The sequence below is a fragment of the Bubalus kerabau genome, chromosome 8 (genome assembly GCF_029407905.1).
Source record: "Bubalus kerabau isolate K-KA32 ecotype Philippines breed swamp buffalo chromosome 8, PCC_UOA_SB_1v2, whole genome shotgun sequence".
Taxonomy (NCBI): domain Eukaryota; kingdom Metazoa; phylum Chordata; class Mammalia; order Artiodactyla; family Bovidae; genus Bubalus; species Bubalus kerabau.
The window spans coordinates 11,135,225-11,153,279 of record NC_073631.1 but is presented as its reverse complement, the minus strand read 5'-3'; the positions used below and the strand labels follow the sequence as shown (position 1 = coordinate 11,153,279).

The 18,055-nt window shown below is 41.6% G+C and overlaps 1 protein-coding gene across 6 annotated transcripts in view; it reads right to left on the bottom strand.

The window, feature by feature from the left end:
- CDK14 (cyclin dependent kinase 14) overlaps window positions 1-18,055 on the bottom strand; it is a 666,835-nt gene that overhangs the window by 386,501 nt on the left and 262,279 nt on the right. For all 6 annotated transcript variants that reach the window (XM_055589679.1, XM_055589680.1, XM_055589676.1 and 3 more), the window contains one exon: window positions 14,178-14,272. In XM_055589679.1, the coding sequence (XP_055445654.1) occupies window positions 14,178-14,272 (95 nt within the window). The remainder of the gene's footprint in view (window positions 1-14,177; window positions 14,273-18,055) is intronic.

Genomic DNA, 18,055 nt, shown 5'->3' with positions numbered 1-18,055 from the left:
GACACTCCATTTTGTATGATATATAATAATTTATACTTCACTTAGAGATAGATTTGCTAATGATTTTTTTCTCCAATTACTTCATGGTCTATTCAAACATAATGTGAAGGTAATTGGAATTATTGATCATCTTCATCCTGGTCTTGAGTACTTTCATCAGACGGCAATTTTAGTACTTTAGCTGGAACATTTGTCCAATTTCTTCACCCAAGCTGATTATTATTGTCAGACTTATTAATGCATCTCTTTCCTGCTTCCACCTGCCCCATGATGTGTGCATGGTTTTTTTCAAGATTATTACTTCCTTAACTTAGGAAACATGAAAACAATTTCTGTGAGGAAAAAAAACAATTAATATGTGAAATATGTTTTTTCCTTTCTAAAGGAATTCTCTTTTTATTACTGTTATCTTCTGTATGACTTCCTTCTACCAATGAAGTCTGTTTTTTCAGTCCACTCTTTCCACATATCACAGATTATAGCAACTTCCCCACTACATGTCTGTAGTTTAAATGATGAAATTCGAAATGAGAGTAAGAAAAATAATTTTTAAAGAAGCCATAGTGGCATAGTGTAGTCTCATAAAAGTTGCCTGATTCAGAACCTATTTGCAGGGAAGGAATGAAGACACAGTTGTCCAGAATGGACTTGTTGACACAACAGGGGAATTAGGGGGACGAACTTGAGAAAGTAGCAGTGACATGTATACACTATTGTGTGTAAAATAGACAGCTAGTGGGAAGCTGCTATAGAACACAGGGAGCCCACCCTGGAGCTCTGTGATGACATAGAGGGGTGGGATTGGGGTGGGTGCGAGGGAGGCTCAAGAGGGAGGCGATATATATATATATATATAGTTATGACTGATTCACAGTGTGGTATGGCAGAAACCTGATACAACATTGTAAAGCAATTATCCTCCAATTAAAAATGAATGGAAGTACCATCTATAGTGGAAGGTACTCATAAATTGTGTATCTTTGTAAATAAGCAGGTATTTACTATCACAATAGTTAAACATCAGACACAGTTCCATCTTAAATCCTGTAGATTAAAATACTCAACTATGATCAAGACCTTCTAATAAATGGATGGCAACCATATGAAATAAAATAGGACACAGAAAAGATAGGTATGAGGTAACTAAAATCTCAGCACCCAGTGTGATAAGGAACTAATAACACATTTGAAAATGACTAAAGGAGAACTTTCTGGTGGCTCAGATGGTAAAGCATCTGCCTACAATGCGGGAGACCCAGGTTCAATCCCTGGGTTGGGAAGATCCTCTGGAGAAGGAAATGGCAACCCACTCCAGTACTCTTGCCTGGAAAATCCTATGGACAGAGGAGCATGGTAGGCTACAGTCCATTGGGTCACAAAGAGTTGGACACGACTGAGTGACTGCACTTCAAAGGAGACCTTAAGGGCTTCCCAGGTAGTTCAGCTGGCAAAGAATCCACCGGCAACGCAGGAGACCCTGGTTTGATTCTTGAGTTGGGAATTTCCCTGGAGAAGGGATAGTCTATCCACTCTACTATTCATTGGCTTCCCTGGTGGCGCAGTTGGTAAAGAATCCACCTGCACTGTGGGAGACCTGGGTTCCATCCCTGGGTTGGGAAGATCTCCTGGAGAACGGCGTGGCAACCCACTCCAGTATTCGTGCCTGGAGAATCCCATGGAAGGAGGAGCCTGGTGGGCTACAGTCCATGGGGTCGCAAACAGTCGGACACGACTGAGCGACTAACAGTTCAGCACAGCACAAAGGAGACCATGACTCCTATCAGATGCGAAAAAGCCATGAGGGAAAAGGATAGAAAAGAAGATAATGGACTTTGTCCTACCAATCAGATAAACAGAACATTCCCAACAGAGCAATGGTGGAAAGCTGGTTTGTTTTCATTTCTTTACTTTCTCCTTATGATTCAGAATAGCTGTATCTTATGCTGTGTGCACGCTCTGTCATCCACAATGTTTACATCTGTTCACTTGCAGTAATCGGTTCTGCACGGCAACTCACCCTTTCAGAATATAAGATCATACTATCACGCGGCGTAACTAGTTCTCCATATATGAAACTGAGTCATCCTTGAAAGTTTTTCAATCAAGAAAAGTCCATGAGTCAAATCGTCTTCTTACTGCTGTCACTAAAACATAAATATGTTCTAGTCCATGACACATGAAGATCTGTAACAGTGACTGAGAACTCAAATGGCACATGGAGATTATCCGAGATCAGAGATATTATCTGCGATCACCATATTTCAGCCTCTTCAGCAAGGGCTGTACAATGTTCTGTGTACAATGCTCTGCGATGACCTACAGGGGAGAAATGCGGACGGTGGGAGGGATGCTGGACAGGGAGGGGATACATGCATACTTATGGCTGATTTATGTTGCTGTATGGCAGAAACCAATACAACATTGTAAAGCAACTATTATCCAATTGAAAATCTTCTTAAAAGTAAGGGCTATATATTTATATCCCTTGAGTTTAAGGACAGTCCCTGGCATAGAGAAGACAGTCTATATGTGTTGGAGGGGGAAAAACTGAATTATTAGGTAAAAGTTTATAGCAAATTGTATTTCTGCTTCCCAAAAATATACCAAACAGGATTAGTTTAAACAGCAATGTAAAAATTTTGGGCAGTCCTTTGCTATGTAAACTTGGAGTAACGCAGATTCACACTCAACACAGGATACGATATGGTGCAGCCACTGGAAAGGGCGTGCATGGAGCCTTAACATCTAGGTATGAATTTCCTCATCTGCAAAATGGAGGGATTCCCCACTTCATGGCATCAGTCGGAACTATATGAAATAACACATCTAAGTTACATATTTCAATCCCTTGCATAACTACAGGTTAGGAACCCTCCCTACAATATTCGATGTAAATCCACTTATCCTCTACTGAATGCTTTTAGTGATAAGGTGTTCAAGGCACTGAATTTAAATTTGTAACAAAGCATTTAACATTCTCCCCAGGATTAAGCCGAAACTAGCCTCTCCAGAACTCTCACATTTGGCTTTCTTATCCTATCTGGAATATTTATGTTCCCTTTTCTCTGCTCTCCCCAAAACGGCTTCAATTCTCCTAAATCCTGGCATCTTTACTATTTCCATGTTGTATCTGTTCATAAAGCCCTCCTCAGCGCACTCTCCTGTCCACTTCAATTCTCTGAACCAAATAAATTACTAGACTTTTTCACATAAACTGCTTTTAGCCTTATTTTTCTGTATTATGTTGGGCTGTCTTTTTTTTTTAAATCAAATACACTGTTTTACTTATCCCCACAGCAATTCACCTTGTAGGTTCCACTTATCATTTCATCAGATCTTTTTTGAGCCCTGATTCCATCATCCAAGTGTTAATTATGGCTCCCAGCGACAACACATATGCAATAGGTCAAGCACATGATCTCAGTGCCTTCAACTAAGTCATTAATAAAAATATCAAATAGGACAAGGCCAAGGACAACGCCCTCTAGCATACCCCAACAGACTTTTCTCCATCCTGATGTCAATTCATTAATCAATTGGCTTTGGGTGAAGTTGTTCAACCAGAATAAACTGAAAGAATAATCTTTGAATAGTTGAGTTTCACTGTTAATGTTTATAAGGATCTCATGAGAGTCCCTGTCACAATCTTGGCTGAAATCAGGGAGTAACAATGTTCCTTACTATTTATAAAAGGTAACAATTAGACTTGAATGTCTAAAAATCTATTTTTGCATTTCACTCATGTTCTATAGTAAGCTTATAGGTTTGTTTCCTACCACCTTTTAAAAACCTCATCTCCATTCTTGATGAGTTCTCAAAGATTACATGCAATAGTATTTTTTTTCACATTCTAGATGTCATTTATCTGGGACTACATAATGAACTTATTGAAGTGGATGTTTATAAGTTTTTTTTTCTTCTTTTTTTTTTTTTGGAAGGAGAGAGGTTGGGAAGAGCAAGGAACTTTAAGTCCTACATCTGAAAATATTCACTCTATTGAGAAAATCCTCTGCTTCATGAATTTTGATGGAAGGCAAGACTTCCCTGTCGTGACAAAAGTCGAAAGGCCAGACACTTTCTAAGGGGCCTGTGCAGTCTCTGGCCCCTTATAGTTGCTGGCTCTTCCTGCTTCAAATGTCACGTATTCATTCATACAACAACAATTGGCTAATATTATGTGCCACTCTGCCAGGCACTGGAGAGGCAGTCTCTGCTCTCGTAAAACCCCAGTCTATCTAGCTATTTCAGCTGAAACAGCTTTATCAGAGTTCACAAAAAAATCCCCTTCCTTCCTGGCATTCCTTTTCAATACCCATTGCTGGTGTTCTTCATCACTTTGACGCCTTAATGTTACGCTGAAAGTTGAAGTGCCCCAGTGCTCAGTCCTTGAACCTCTCTTCTACATTTTAGGTCCATCTGCTCACACAGAGGTTAGTTATTGACTGCTGGACAAGAAACTAACCCAAAGTTTAGTGGCTTATATCAACAACCAGTGAATTACTTCTAATGATTCTTGGGTCAAAATTCAGAAAAGGCAGAGCAGGGGACAAACCATGTTGGCTCCACACAATGTCCATGAGACTGGAATTTGCCCTTTGCCCCCACCCAAGAAGCACGATGGCTTGCTGGGCAAATGGCTTGGCTGGGGTCTACGTCTCAGGTCTAACTTCACACTGTCTTCTGAGTTCTCAGTTCTTCTCCATACAGTCAAGGGCCTCTTCTCATGGGCTCCCCAGCAGAACAACTGGAATTCTAACATGGCTGAGCAGGTGCTCAACAGGGCAAAGAAGCTGTCAGGACCACAACCGGCATTGTCTCACTTCCAGCATGTTACTTTATTGGTTAGAGCAAGTCACAAGCCCAGCCTAATCATAAGGGGCAGGGAGTACACAAAGGCGTGAGTATCCAAAGGCAAGGTTCCTTTAGAGCCAACAAGGTAACAATGACCGCACCTGGTGATCTCATCTAATCCCTTTGTTAAATATCATAATGCAGACAACTTGCAAATCTCCACCTGTGATCTCTCTCCTACATTCCAGACCCATATACCCAACAGCCCTGTCACATCTCCACCTGCATATATAATAAGCATCTCAAACTAAACCCCGCAAAGGCTGAGTGGCATCTTCCTGCAGTCTGCCTTGTGTCTCCTTATAGCAGCTGCACTATTATAGCCATTTCAGCTTTAAACAAGGTTGAGCAATGAGGAATTGATGCTTTCAAACTGTGGTGCTGAAGAAAACTCTTGAGTGTCCCTTGGAGAGCAAGGAGATCAAACCACTCAATTCTAAAGGAAATCAACCCTGAATATTCATTGGAAGGTCTGATGCTGAAACTGAAGCTCCAATACTTTGGCCACCTGATGTGAAGAACTGACTCCTTAGAAAAGACCCTGATGCTGGGGAAGACTGAAGGCAGGAGGAGAAGGGGATGACAAAGGATGAGATGGTTGGATGGCATCACCAACTCCATGGACATGAGTTTGAGCAAACTTTGGGAGATGGTGAAGGACAGGGAAGCCTGGCATGCTGCAGTCCATGGTGTCGCAGAGTCGGACATGACTGAGTGACTGAACAACAGCCAAAATCACTGGGATCATCCTTGTCTTGTCTTCATTTCTCAAATCCCACACCAAATGCTATCAGATCAACCTTAGAAAAATGTCTACAATTCATCCACTTCTCACCACCTCCACTGCCGACATCATGCCACACAACTGTGACAGCCTTCTAACTGGTTTCCCTGTTTCAGAACTGGCCCATCTAGTCTTAAGAAAGCAGTCAGAGAGATTCAATTAAACTGAAAGTCAGAACCGATCATTTCTCTGCTGAGCATCCTTTTCTGGTTTCCCATCTCATTATAAGCAAAAGCAAAATTCATCAAAATAAAACACTACAAGAAAACGTAACTAATGAGAAGCTACTGTACAGCCCAGGGAACACTACTCAGTGATCTGTGGTGACCTAAATGGGAAGGAAATCCACAGAAGAGGGGATATACATATAACTGATTCCCTTTGCAGTACAGTAGAAACCAATACAACATTGCAAAGCAACTATACTTCAGTAAAGTTTTTTTTAAATAAAAAGGCCTGAAGCAATCTGGACCCCTCTGTGTCTTGCATTTTGTCTTGTTGTACCATCCCCTTTGCCCGTTTCATTTCAGCCATAGGAACCCTGCTGCTCCTCACACAAGCCTTCTATCTGGAAAGTTCTTGACTAGAATATGTATGTCTTCCTTCTATACCTCCCTTTGTACTGAAAGACCTCTCATCTTCTCAGCAAGGTCTTCCCTGATCAACACAATCTAAAGTTGTACATGCACATGTGTGTGTACTTATATTGGATCTCACAGGAAAGCAGAAAAATTCTCAACTGCCTTGGGATAGTTTAATCTGGAAATGAGAAGACTGATGGAGAGCTCATTTTTGAGAACAGATGTGATATAAAATCATGCAAATTAAAGCATTCTTATTATCTTTAGAAATCAAAATGTAGGAGGCATAGAAAACAAGTAATTAGGTAAATTGTGTGGCAGGGTGAAAAGACAGAACATAACTTTTCAGCTGCCAGTCTCATATCATAACATAATACATACCTCAGACCATCAGTATAACTAGCCAAAACAGAAGGAAATAATGCCTTTTGCAGCAACATGGAAGAACCTAGAGATTATCACACAGAGTGAAGACAGAGAAGGAAAAATATCATATGACATCCCTTATATGTGGAATCTAAAAAGAAATCATACTAATGAACTTACTTAAAAAACAGAAAAAAACTCACAGACTTAAAGAATGAACTCATGGTTAATGGTGGGGAGAAGAAGGGAGAGGATAGTTTGGGAGTTTGGGATAGACATGTACACACTACTACATTTAAAATGGATAACTAATAAGGTCCTACTGTGTAGCAGAGAAAACTCTGCTCAATATTATGTGGCAGCCTGGATGGGAGAGGAGTTTGGGGGAGAATGGATACATGTATAATATATGGCTGAGTTCCTTTGCTGTCCATCTGAAACTATCACAACATCATTAATCAGCTATACTCTAATACAAAATAAATTAAAAAAAAAAACTAGGAAGATGGTTAATATCAGAAGGCTGCAGGATAAAATGGAGTAATAAAGATCTTTAGACACCACAGATGGGTTAAAGTTTTATCTTTTACCCTTTAGCCTATCCAGGTGATTCAGTAAGTCTTAATTTCTCAAAGCATTCTTTCTCCCTATCAGTGAAAAAAACTGAACAAAAATACAGGTCTTATGTACCTCACTGGTGGCTCAGTGGTAAAGAATCCGCCTGCAATGCAGGAGACACAGGGCACACACATGTTCGATTCCTGGGTTGGGAAGATCCTCTGGAGAAGAAAATGGCAACCTATTCAGTATTCTTGCCTGGGAAATCCCCATCCACAGGGGTGCAAAGTGTCAGACAAGCCTGAGCAAGAGCGCTTGAAAGATGGAATTGAATGGAATAACATTTATGAGAGAGTCCTTTTAATAATGTAAAACACTATAAAAAATACCTTATGTGAAAAAAAAGGGGAAAAAATGTGATTTTTTTGGTGACTCATAAATCACTTTATATGACTTTTGGTGACATAGTTGTTTTTTTTTAATGTGGAATACAGATTTTTCTTTTATATAATGGTGCATATTAGTTTGGAATTTTTCACAGTAGAAGAAATAAAATGATTGCTCGAAAGAATAATTATGATTAGTTATAAGCCTGCTGGTTTTCTTCTTGTACATAATTATTAAATAGGTAATGAAGAATGCTGCTACACATACTTTGCTCTCATGCAATTTAAAATAGAACAGAACGGTTGTACACTTTAACTAATGGTAATATTTATTTACATAATCATGTTTACTAATTTATTGATATTATTTCCACTTACAGAGTCTGTTTTAGATTTTTTAGCATGGTGTTAAGTAGGGCAACGTGGCACTTACTTGTCTTTGGCAAAAAAAAGTAAAAACTACATTGCTTAACTTCCTGTTTAAGTAGGAAAAATATTTATTAGCATTTTCACATTTTCTATATTTCTCTTCCATGTTTCAAACCTATGGAGAGAAAGAACATGCCTATAATAATATTTCAGACCATTATGAAACCACATACCTTTCCAAGCTAATAAGAGTCACTGCTTGGTTAAAAACTGGAAGAAGGAAGGACCAACCAGGGGACCCACAGGCTACACAAGAGTCATGAGCAGTGTGGGCGGCACATGTCCAAGTGGATGTCAACCTTGCAGCTTGCAGATCCCTATGTCTAAACATTTTGAAAGTGTGTAAGAAAGTAACTTTCAGATGTTTTAGGAGTTCTACCCAATACTCTGAGATAGCCTACACTAACGATCTCCTCTTATCCACTGAATCACTTTCTTTCTTTTTTTTTTTTTAATGATCTTGTTTCCTAGTTCAGTTCAGTTCAGTCGCTCAGTGGTGTCTGACTCTTTGTGACCCCATGGACTGCAGCATGCCAGGCTTCCCTGTCCTTCACCATCTCCCAGAGCTTACTCAAACTCATGTCCATCGAGTCAGTGATACCATCGCCAACTCCCGGGGTTTACTCAAACCCACGTCCATTGAGTCAGTGATGCTATCCAACCATCTCATCCTCTGTCGTCCCCTTCTCCTGCCCTCAATCCTTCCCCAAATCAGGGTCTTTTCAAATGAGTCAATTCTTCACATCAAGTGGCCAAAGTACTGAAGTTTCAGCTTCAGCATCAGTCCTTCCAATGAATACCCAGGACTAATCTCCTTCAGAATGGACTGGTTGGATCTCCTTGCAGTCCAAGGGTCTCTCAAGAGTCTTCTCCAACACCACAGTTCAAAAGCATCAATTCTTTGGCACTCAGCTTTCTTCACAGTCTAACTGTCACATCCATATATGACTACTGGAAAAACCATAGCTTTGACTAGATGGACCTTTGTTGGCAAAGTAATGTCTCTGCTTTTTAATATGCTATCTAGGTTGGTCATAACTTTTCTTCCAAGGAGTAAGCGTCTTTTAATTTCATGGCTGCAGTCACCATCTGCAGTGATTGCCTTTATTAAATTTGTTACAATACTGCTTCTTAGTTTGTGCTGTGGTTTTTGGGGCACAAGGCATGTGGGATCTCAGCTCCCCTACCAGGGATCGAACCCACACCCCTTGCATTGGAAGGCAGAGTGTTAACCACTGGACCACCAGGGAAGTCTCAGAATCACGTTAAGAGTGACCTCCAAAGTCATTTCCTCAAATATTCTTTCACATCCCTAACTTTTCATCACTTATTTAATTATTCTGGCCTTCAGCAGACTTTATTGTAACCTAAAATACCATTCATGGGAATTTTAATATAAAGCAGCCAGGCTTAGAGCTCTTTTTTAAAAGCACAAAAATAGAACTATATACAGTGTGTACACTACCATAAATAAGAATCTTTTACACTGTGGAACAAATTTCATAGATACCTCCAAAACACCCTTGATAACTTAGTTAATAAAGTCCAAAGGAAAGATCCAATAATAACTAATGAATCTTAAATTATGTTACTTTCCCTGCACATCTAGGTTTTAATGGTATGAGGCATGGATTTTCCTACACTGTTTAACATACTTGGTCTACTCCCTCAAAAAAGATACTGTTAATTACATAGAACTACAAAATCAATATCTTTTAGAAAATAACTTTGATGTTAACAGTTTTTAAATGTGGCTATATCATCATTAAGTTTGGGAAACTGCAGATTAAAATGTTTGATATTGATTTTGAAAGTGAAAGTCACTCAGTCGTGTCTCTTTGCTACCTCATGGACTTCTCCCGGCCAGAATACTGGAGTGGGTAGCCTTTCCCTTCAGGGGATCTTCCCAACCCAGGGACTGAACCCAGGTCTCCCACATTGCAGGCGGATTTTTTACCAGTTGAGCCACAAGGGAAGCCCAAGAATACTGGAGTGGGTAGCCTATCCCTTCTCCAGGGGATCTTCCCAACCCCGGAATCAAACTGGGGTCTCCTGCATTGCAGGTGGATTCTTTACCAACTGAGATATCAGGGAAAAGTGAAAGTCACTCAGTTGTGTCCAACTCTTTGTGACCCCATGGACTAAAAGTCCTGGAACTCTCCAAGCCAGAAAACTGGAGTGGGTAGCCTTTCCCTTCTTTATGGGATCTTCCCAACCCAGGGATTGAACCCAGGTCTCCCACTTTGCAGGCAGATTCTTTACCAGCTGAGACACAAGGGAAGCCTGATATTGATTTGCTGCTGCTGCTGCTAAGTTGCTTCAGTCGTGTCCAACTCTGTGCAACCCCACAGATGGCAGCCCACAAGGCTCCCCCGTCCCTGGGATTCTCCAGGCAAGAAAACTGGAGTGGGTTGCCATTTCCTTCTCTAATGCAGGAAAGTGAAAAGTGAAAGTGAAGTCGCTGAGTCTTATTTAGGTCTTGCTAAATAACAAGACTGTGTGTGTGTATTAAGTAGACCCCAGTGAAACACATCAGGCATGTACATGTCACTTATAAGTTTGCCTTTTGGAGACATAAAACATTTCATAATTAGAATTTTAAATGGGTTGGGTTTTCAGCGAGTCTATAATACTTATTTAAACTGTAAAGCACTTGAACCATATTTAGGATTTAAATACAGCTGTATCTTTAAGTGCAGAAAAAGGAAGAGTTGTGGAAAGAAAAAAGAGTTTCCTTTCCTCCTTCTGACCAAAGGCTCACCCTAAGTAAAGTGGAACATAAACAGGAGATACAATATTGCCACTAGGGTTCAAAGTGCAATGGATCTGAGTCTATCTTTCTTGCTGCAAAATCCTAAAAAGCATTTCATCTCCCAAATCCTTAGGTTTCTTCTTTGTAAAGTGGCAATAGTCACAGATCCATAAGACTACTGAGAACATCAAAAGTGAAAATGAATGTAAAACCCCCAGCACAGTGCCCAGCATAAAACTCAATACGTTTTCATTGCTGGTTTTCAGTACTGTGGTCATACTTGTCTTAAACATTATTTCACCTCCCTTTCTGACCCTTCACTCATCATCTCAAATCTACAAGTGCCTCCTGTTTCCTGCTCTGCATCCCTCCACTAGATCTGCTCTAATTCCTGTGGCATATCATGCTTTGAAATTTCTATCACCCTTCCACTGCTGTGAAACATGCAAGAGAAGAAAATTTATTCCTGCCAGATACTGTGAGGAAAGCAATCTGATTTAATTAATTCAATTAAAGTATGTAAGAATCTTAATTTTCCATTGGCATATAAAAATGTATTGCAGGCTGAGCCACAAGGGAAGCCCAAGAATACTGGATTGAGTAGCCTATCCCTTCTCCAGTGGATCTTCCCAATCTAGGAATTGAACTGGGGTCTCCTGCATTGCAGGCAGATTCTTTACCAACTGAGCTATGAGAGAAGCCCCAATTAATTCATTAAAGTATGTAAGAATCTTAATTTTCCATTGGCATATGTTAAAAAAAAAAACAAGCAATGAAAAACAGTGTAAGAAAACAAAAGCTTTAGGAAATACTCAGGAAGTTATTTCTGTATTAGGCAACTATCATTGAGTCAGGTTAATACTGTCAAGGAGTCTACACCTTCCCAACTCTAACTTGGAAAACTCTTCTAAGGAATTTCTAGAGCACAGAGCTCTTCCCCTCTCCAGCCCGTTGTCCCAGCCTCCCCAACTCTGATTTCAGACATTCAATGGAACATTTTACTTAGAATAAACAAAAGCCAAACAAACTACAGTTGAGGCAACAAGAAGTACTAACTTCATCAGAGAGGCAAAAGGGTAGGAGATGAAGTGAATAGAAAATAACAAAGAAAGGCAGTGAAGAGAAAGGCAAAGAACACTGGGAATATAAAGAAATAAAGCTGAAAAAAAGAACTAGAGATGAGGCAAGGAGGGCAGTCATAAGAAATGAATGACATGAGTGTGCCCATTCTCTAAAAGAGAACAGGGAAATCTACATCTTCGCTGCCCCAGAGAAGTTAGGTGTCAACCTGAAACATAGTCATAACCCAAAGGTTGAGAGTTATGTTCCATCTGGCAGGAAATTTTAGGATTTCAAGCCTGGGTGACAGCATCTCACGTGAACCTGAGAACTGCTTCAAGGAGGCGAGGGGAGGAGCCAGGTTATACAGAAATTTTGCAACAAGGGACAGGTTGTCTGAACATCAAAAGATCATTGTTAATTAAAGAAAACCAGAATTCCCAAGTTAATGAATTCAGTGCGTATGTATTATAATGTGTTCAGTCGCTGAGCTCTGTCTGAATCTTTGCCATCCCACGGACGGTAGTCCACTAGGCTTCTCTGCCTGTGGAATTTTCCAGGCAAGAACATGGGAGTGGGTTGCCATTTCTTCCTCCAAGGGATCTTCCAGACCCAGGAATTGAACCCAAGTCTCCTGCATTGCAGGTGGATTCTTTACCACTGAGCCACCAGGATGGCACAATGCAAGCGTCAGAGCTCACTGACATCATGCCAGTTTCCTGTGTTTTTCACATCCTGAGCCTCCTGAGGGCTCACGGTAGGGCATGGCTGCAGTCTGACGGCTGCTAGATGGCAGGCAATATTCCATTTCTGAAAGGCATGAAATGCCCACAGAGTACTGCATATGTGCATGCTATTATATGGCTTATTGAAGAGGAGCTGGCATGTCTCCACAAGAACTGGGGCCAAGGAGAAGTTCACTCACACAAAGAAGAATGTTTAGCAGTCAGTCGCAATCAGTTGACAAATACTGCAGGATGGTGCATTTCCTTCCTTGTATATGGCAATTTCCACAGAATATAAAAGCATCACATGACAGTGTGCTTCAATGGGCATATTTTTAGCCTCACAAATATATTTCATTTTCTTTTAAGATTCGAAAGACCCAATTTCACATTATTTTTGTTCATTACTCTATCAGTGTTACTGATTTTAGGGACCAAACTAAATTTTTCTTCTTCTCAATTAAATTATCCAATTTGGGGGGATGGAACAAGTATATTTTTGAAACCTCTTTTATGAGTTACTGAAGTATACTGAGAAAAAAGTTTGGATTTAACGGAAATACTGCAACTAGACATACTGGAAAATACGGAACAAAAATTCCAATTTTACATCAGCTGAATACATTATTGACCCCCAAATCATCAATTAAACAAAAGAAATTATATTTGCATTGATGTTTGAATCTGCATCCATTCTTGGTCGCATGTAATATAAGCAACTGCTCAGTTCTAGCTGTCCTTGTAGCCACATTACCATATTATTCAAATGTATCCATCATTTATATGTAAATAGACACGATGAATGGCTTTTTCATAAGACAACAATTTTCAAATGACAAACAGACTTAGGCAGACATTAGCAAGATAAAATGTTGTAAATATTCATTCTATTATATATTTTTAAGGAAAAATGGAGACTATTTCAATTTTTTTTTAAAGTAGTTGGTAATTACAAAATGGGATCTTAATACAGTCCCAATACCCACAGCTACTCTTCTCAATAAAAGTCTCCACCAATGTCATTTGTATCCTGTAAATTACATGTTCTCAGATCCATCTGTGAAAATTGGGATGTTCATTATCATGGTTACATTTCATGATTCCACAGTTAAGTGCTGAAATGGTGTTACACAAATACCATATGTTTTTCTAAGAGAAACGGAGAAAGATTAATTATGAGTTCAAGCCCAAGTCTCAACACAATAAGATCATTACACTGTGTGCTATGCAAATTGGAAGTTTTAATTAATAGCTGAAATACTAACCAAGGGGAAAAACTGTGAAGTCTAAATTGTAAGTATCAGCCTTTTCTCTACAAAAATCACCCGAATAAGGATGCTTTTCTGAACCCAAGTTATAATCCAAAGGAGAAAACATTTTTGTTGTCTGTGAACTTCCTTTGATGGAGTGATCACCTTCATATTGTTTTATATTACTTGATAAAACCGAAATTTAGAAAGTGTACTAGTAACAAACAGGTTATAACAGATCATATAGCTAGCGAAACTTCAACTGAACATTTTTTCTGGATTTTTCTTTAAAACACATACCATTCAAAAGCATGCAAAATAAGTCTCATGTACTCAGATAAAATGCTTCCGTATAGCTACCTCAAGACAAAACTCTATGATGATACTATAAGAATTTTGCTCATAATTATAAAATCTGAATTCTCATCTTACTCACCACATATTCAAACACAAGTGTCAGCGTCTCCTTGGTGTGGATGATGTCATGAAGCAGCACTATATTAGCATGTTTTAGTCCTTTTAACAGAGAGGCTGTAAGATAAAGTGAACAAACAGATACGTTATTATGGGTAACAACCAACGGATAAGCTTCTTCTATTGTACTGGTACATCATCAGATGAAATATACCTATTTTTCCACTTTCTATGCCAATATAGATATGGCTTATCTCCATATGTATGACATATATATTCTGCGGATGTTGAATGGAGGTTTCTGTAAGTGTCAGTTACAGCCTGTTGGTTGATGTTGTCATTGAATTCTTCAATATATGTGCTAGATCTCTGGAGAGATCTTTCTTCTTTCAATGACTGAGGGATGGTGACATCCTCAACCATAATTGGGGATCTGTCCATTTCTTATTTGAATTCTCTTAGTTTTGGCTTTGTGTGCTTTGAAGCTGTACTTTGCTACATGTAACATTTAAGATTGTTGCATTCTGTGAATCAGGCCCTTTTATCAATACATAAAGCATCTCTTTGTCCCTGGTAATTTTCTTCACTCTGAAGTATTTTGTCTGATATTAATATTGCCACTTCAGCTTGATTTTGTTTAGTGTTTATATGGTGTATCTTTTATATATATATATATATTTTTTTTTTTTTCTTTTGGCCTATACCAATGACCATTCAGGTAGAACATTTAAAGAACAGAAGCTTTTTCTATCATTGTTAATTATTTTAGTAACACTGTGTCTTCAATTTTGGTTTTTGGTATATACCCTAAAGAGAAAAGAGAAACACAAAACACATGTTTTACATGTTTTCTATCAGGAACTTGTAATTGCTCACATATTCATCAAATGTTTATTGAGAGCCTAGTTACTGACACTGATGGCCCTGGACAAACCTCAAACCCTTGATTCTCAATAATGTTGCAAGCCCAGCTCTTTAAAAGGGGGTTTAGAACACCAAATGTGAACCCTAATGCAAACTCCCGACTTTGGGTGAGTATCAGGTGTCAAGGTAGATTCCTCTATCGTAACAAATGCACCACTCTGGTGAGAGATACCAACAGTAGGGAGGGTTGGGGTGGGAGGCAGGGAAGAAAGTACAGGAAAATCCTCTGCACTTTCCACTCAATTTTGCTTTGACCTTAAAGCTGCTCTAGAAAAATAAAGTCTATTTTAAAAAATAAAAAGATATACCTATGTTTTAACATACTAAAAGAAACAAATCTAGATGATCTAATATTTCACTCAAATAAAATGATATTTTAGATATGGAGTCATCATGCAAAAAAAGCTGTACAGGACAGTCCCCAGAGAAGAGAGAGAGAAAACGTGGAGACTAGTACATTCTTGTATGCCTCCTATGAATGCAAGCTCCTGTTTTTAGTTATTATTGCTTCGAATTTTCACTGTCTTCACCAGGCAAACCTACTTCAAGACGGTAATATATCTTTAATCCGAAGATATACTTCAATAAATACCTAATTGGCCCAAAGAAGGCCATTCAGACTGAGAATTCCCTGGTGTGGCTGGTTCCAACACCAGAAGACCACGAAGAAGTATGTTTCCTCTGAAACCGAATTGGCAGCTTCATGTGCTGCCCAAGGCCAGGGAAGTCTAAGCTATCCAAGGGAAGTCCTACAAAAAAGTAAAAATATTTTGGACTTCTCTGGTAGTTCAGTGGTCAAGAATCCACCTGCCAATGCAGGGGACACAAGTTCAGCCCCTGATCCGGGAAGGTTTCATATCAGCAGAGAAACTAGGCTCAGTGCCACAGCCATTGGAGCTACCGCAGTGGGGAGCCCGCGCACTGCAGCTGCGGAGGGGACCCCACTCGCTGCAGCTGGGGAGGGGACCCCACTCGCTGCAGCTGGGGAGGAGACCCCACTCGCTGCAGCTGGGGAGGGGAGGGGACCCCACTCGCTGCAGCTGGGGAGGGGACCCCACTCGCTGCAGCTGGGGAGGGGACCCCACTCGCTGCAGGTAGAGAGTGGACCCCACTCGCTGCAGCTGGGGAGGGGACCCCACTCGCTGCAGCTGGGGAGGGGACCCCACTCGCTGCAGCTGGGGAGGGGACCCCACTCGCTGCAGGTGGGGAGCGGACCCCACTCGCTGCAGGTGGGGAGCGGACCCCACTCGCTGCAGCTGGGGAGGAGACCCCACTCGCTGCAGCTGGGGAGTGGACCCCACTCGCTGCAGCTGGGGAGGAGACCCCACTCGCTGCAGCTGGGGAGGGGACCCCACTCGCTGCAGGTGGAGAGTGGACCCCACTCGCTGCAGGTGGGGAGGGGACCCCACTCGCTTCAGCTGGAGAGGAGACCCCACTCGCTGCAGCTGGGGAGGGGACCCCACTCGCTGCAGGTGGAGAGTGGACCCCACTCGCTGCAGCTGGGGAGGGGACCCCACTCGCTGCAGCTGGGGAGGGGACCCCACTCGCTGCAGCTGGGGAGGGGACCCCACTCGCTGCAGCTGGGGAGGGGACCCCACTCGCTTCAGCTGGGGAGGGGACCCCACTCGCTGCAGCTGGGGAGGAGACCCCACTCGCTGCAGCTGGGGAGGAGACCCCACTCGCTGCAGCTGGGGAGGGGACCCCACTCGCTGCAGGTAGAGAGTGGACCCCACTCGCTGCAGCTGGGGAGGAGACCCCACTCGCTGCAGGTGGAGAGTGGACCCCACTCGCTGCAGCTGGGGAGGGGACCCCACTCGCTGCAGCTGGGGAGGGGACCCCACTCGCTGCAGGTGGAGAGTGGACCCCACTCGCTGCAGCTGGGGAGGGGACCCCACTCGCTGCAGCTGGGGAGGGGACCCCACTCGCTGCAGGTAGAGAGCGGACCCCACTCGCTGCAGGTGGGGAGCGGACCCCACTCGCTGCAGCTGGGGAGGGGACCCCACTCGCTGCAGCTGGGGAGGGGACCCCACTCGCTTCAGCTGGAGAGGGGACCCCACTCGCTGCAGCTGGGGAGGAGACCCCACTCGCTGCAGGTGGGGAGGGGACCCCACTCGCTGCAGGTGGAGAGTGGACCCCACTCGCTGCAGCTGGAGAGGAGACCCCACTCGCTGCAGCTGGGGAGGAGACCCCACTTGCTGCAGCTGGGGAGGAGACCCCACTCTCTGCAACAGGAGAGAGCCCGTGCATGGTAGCAAAGACCTGGGGTACCCAAAAATAAATAAATAAAATACATACATGAAATATTTACAGATTTATCAGAGCTGTGTAAAATTAGCACTCACGACAAAATACTTACCAAAAATAACTATAACAATAACAGTACAGCACACAAACTTTGAAGAAATAAGCACCACAAAGATGTATGACAGAGTTTAGTATTGTTGATTCCAATAATTTACAATCTTCTTTCAATTATTCAAATATTTAATTATTCAACCATCAACCTCAAACAACTAAAGTGTATTACATGGCTAATTTCCAGGCATTCATCATTAATCTGGGGACCAGCTTCAATGTGCTCATTTTTAAAATGACACTTGGTCCCACATTAGTCTTCTAAGACAGACTCATCCTTAGAGATCACTGATGTATAGAACAGTCTTATGGACTCTGTGGGAGAGGGTGAGGGTGGGAAGATTTGGGAGAATGGCACTGAAACATGTAAAATATCATGTATGAAACGAGTTGCCAGTCCAGGTTCGATGCACGATACTGGATGCTTGGGGCTGGTGCACTGGGACGACCCAGAGGGATGGTATGGGGAGGGAGGAGGATGGGGAACACATGTATACCTGTGGCGGATTCATTTTGATATTTGGCAAAACTAATACAATTATGTAAAATTTAAAAATAAAATAAAATTTAAAAAACACAAAAAGGGTGTGGAAGTGAGACCAGATGTATGCATTAGCTTAT